The 2472-nt window shown below is 36.1% G+C and overlaps 1 protein-coding gene across 1 annotated transcript in view; it reads right to left on the bottom strand.

The window, feature by feature from the left end:
* Nucleotides 1-2472, bottom strand: part of LOC107300364 (peroxisome proliferator-activated receptor gamma-like) — a gene marked incomplete at both ends in the record, with an annotated part of 12971 nt that overhangs the window by 2400 nt on the left and 8099 nt on the right. Inside the window, one exon of the mRNA XM_015829698.1 lies at nt 8-190. Coding sequence (XP_015685184.1) covers nt 8-190 — 183 coding nt within the window. The remainder of the gene's footprint in view (nt 1-7; nt 191-2472) is intronic.

Below are 2472 nucleotides of genomic sequence, written 5' to 3'. Positions count from 1 at the left end.
AACTCACAAAACCTGGAATGCTTTTGGCAAATTCAGTGATTTCCTGAACAGCTTCCACCGAGCGAAACTGGCAGCGCTGGAAAATACGTATGGCCACTTCTTTGTTTTGTTCTTGCATGGGGCCCAAATGTTTACACTTGATCTGGTCTTCTCCCATCATTAAGGAATTCATGTCATAAATGACGAATGGCTAAAAAAAAAAGATACAGTTGATGATCAGGATTTTTGCAACACGAAACACAGTGACTATCTGAAAAACAGGTTGGAGAAGACAGATTTAAGTATATGAATGTGAAGAACTCAGCTGCAATAGGTCTCTCAGTTTTCAAGGACATATTCTGAAGAAAACCATTTTGTTTTGGTAAATAAAGCCCTATGTTTTCCCCTCAAGGTAAACTGCTAAGAAACAGCAATCATTTAAAACCAATAACATATCTGCTTTATCATTTTGGAAACTTGTTACACCAGCATAATACTGCCATTACAATTAGGCTCCTACATTTTATTACTAAACCTAAACTCTATTTTTATGGTTTTCTGAATTTCCTTGCCATAGTTTTGTAATGGGCAATAAAACCCATGGAAAATGTATTGCATGGGATTGGGATATTGTCAGCTAATTCCCTCCACTCCCCATGATCATACACACATTTACTGAATGTTGTTAACCCGGGACTGGAATGTAACACTGTAATCCTCAATGACAGAGAAGAGAAGCTGAAATAGAAAAGCTTACTTGTATCTTAGTTCTAAAACTCATCAAGCAACATGGAAGATAAGCCATTATTCCCATAGAAATAGAAGACAGTAGCATTGTGCATCAAATCCCTTTACGGTATTTTATTGAATTTATCCCTACATCAATAATATTTATGATGAATCATTGATTCTTTAAAACCAAAACAGGTAAACAATTGTGATTGATGAACTGCAGATAGATAGACAGACAGACAGACAGACAGACAGACAGATATAGACTGACACACAGGCATATCTGGAAGGCTGTTTCATTGTGATCACTTCATAAACAATGTGTTTCCTCAGAATGTATTCTAAAGTCATCACAATGAACCAGGTAGCTACGTGGATGAAAAGTAGAAGGTGCTGGAGCATTATTTGCTTCAACTGGACTTTGAAGAACTGCTTTTAAAATCAAAGGAATGTCAGACATGGAAAATGATATATAGGACGAAAGGTGGAAGATCTGATTTCTGCTTTTCTTCCTCACCCATTGAAATCTCTTAAAAATGGAAGGGTTGGAGAACTCCCCAAAAGAGTACGGACCTGTTGCTACAGAAGATAAGAGGATTGTCAAAATTCAGATCTGTTGCCTATATAAGGTTAAGATTAAAGGCACCACATGATACTGCAACATGCACTATCCAAACATTCTTTCCTTTCTTATCCAGAGTTGTTAAGTCTGAGATATATTATCTAGCCAGTGCCTATCTGTTTGAATTCTGCACTTTAGTTTTTTTCATTTTCTATTATTTTGTTGAGCCACCAGTTCTTGCTGGCAGGCAAATGGTATTTTTTTGCAGATATTCCAGTGCACCATTGTTGCTACTTTGTCATGCCGTTGTTTAGAGTCAGTCTATGTAATCTTCTGTTGCGATCAGCTGAGTTTTTCAACTTCTTTGCAGAGGCCTGCATTTACTATCTGTTGCTGTCCTCTCAATTTTGGCTTTGTATACGTTTGTTCTTAAGGCTTCATCTTATGCAGCCAGAATTTGCCCCTCTGTCTTCAATTTTTCCTGCTCTTAGGCATTGCCAAGTCTTGTTATCTGTTTTGCCTGCTATTTTTTAATGTAATACTTTGCCTTGTCATGTCTCTTAACTATCTTTCATTTGGTCTTTCTTGAAGGCCAGTTTGGTCTATACAATACTCAGTGAACCTTCCTAATGTACTGGGTTCAGTGTATCTTCTCCACTGTCCTTCAGATATTCTTCCAATGTCCTTTCTTCTTCTTCAACTGTCTGGTATACTTGCAACATTCCACACCGACCTATTTTCCTTGGTAAGTAGAGTCTGTCAACATTACTGCGCTGATAAAGGGCATAATTCAATGTCATTATTTTTCTGTTCTTCCTATCCAGAGATTTTAGTTCAGTTTTAGTCCAGTCTACTATTCCAGCTGTGTATTTAATGACTGGAATTGCCCAGGTATTAATTGCCTTAATGGTATTTCTACCAGTGAGTTTGAACTCTAAGATCTTTTTTTTTTCAATATAAAATTTTTATTATTTTTCATCATAAAAAAAAACATCACAAGTGTTACACAATGCTATAGAAAAAAAAACCCCACCCCCCACCCCCCCGGACTTCCCAAACCTAATCCCAGGATAATATTCAGATATAAGTAAACAAATATTAATATCTCTAACTCCACAAAGTATATTATTCTACATAAGTAGGTAAAATATATAAAAGAAAAAAAAGAACAAATTTATTAAGAACCTAAATTATATTCC

The sequence above is a fragment of the Protobothrops mucrosquamatus genome, unplaced genomic scaffold (assembly GCF_001527695.2).
Source record: "Protobothrops mucrosquamatus isolate PMUCROS unplaced genomic scaffold, P.Mucros_1.0 scaffold6794, whole genome shotgun sequence".
In the NCBI taxonomy this organism is placed as follows: Eukaryota; Metazoa; Chordata; class Lepidosauria; order Squamata; family Viperidae; genus Protobothrops; species Protobothrops mucrosquamatus.
This window is presented reverse-complemented; position numbering and strand designations above follow the sequence as displayed.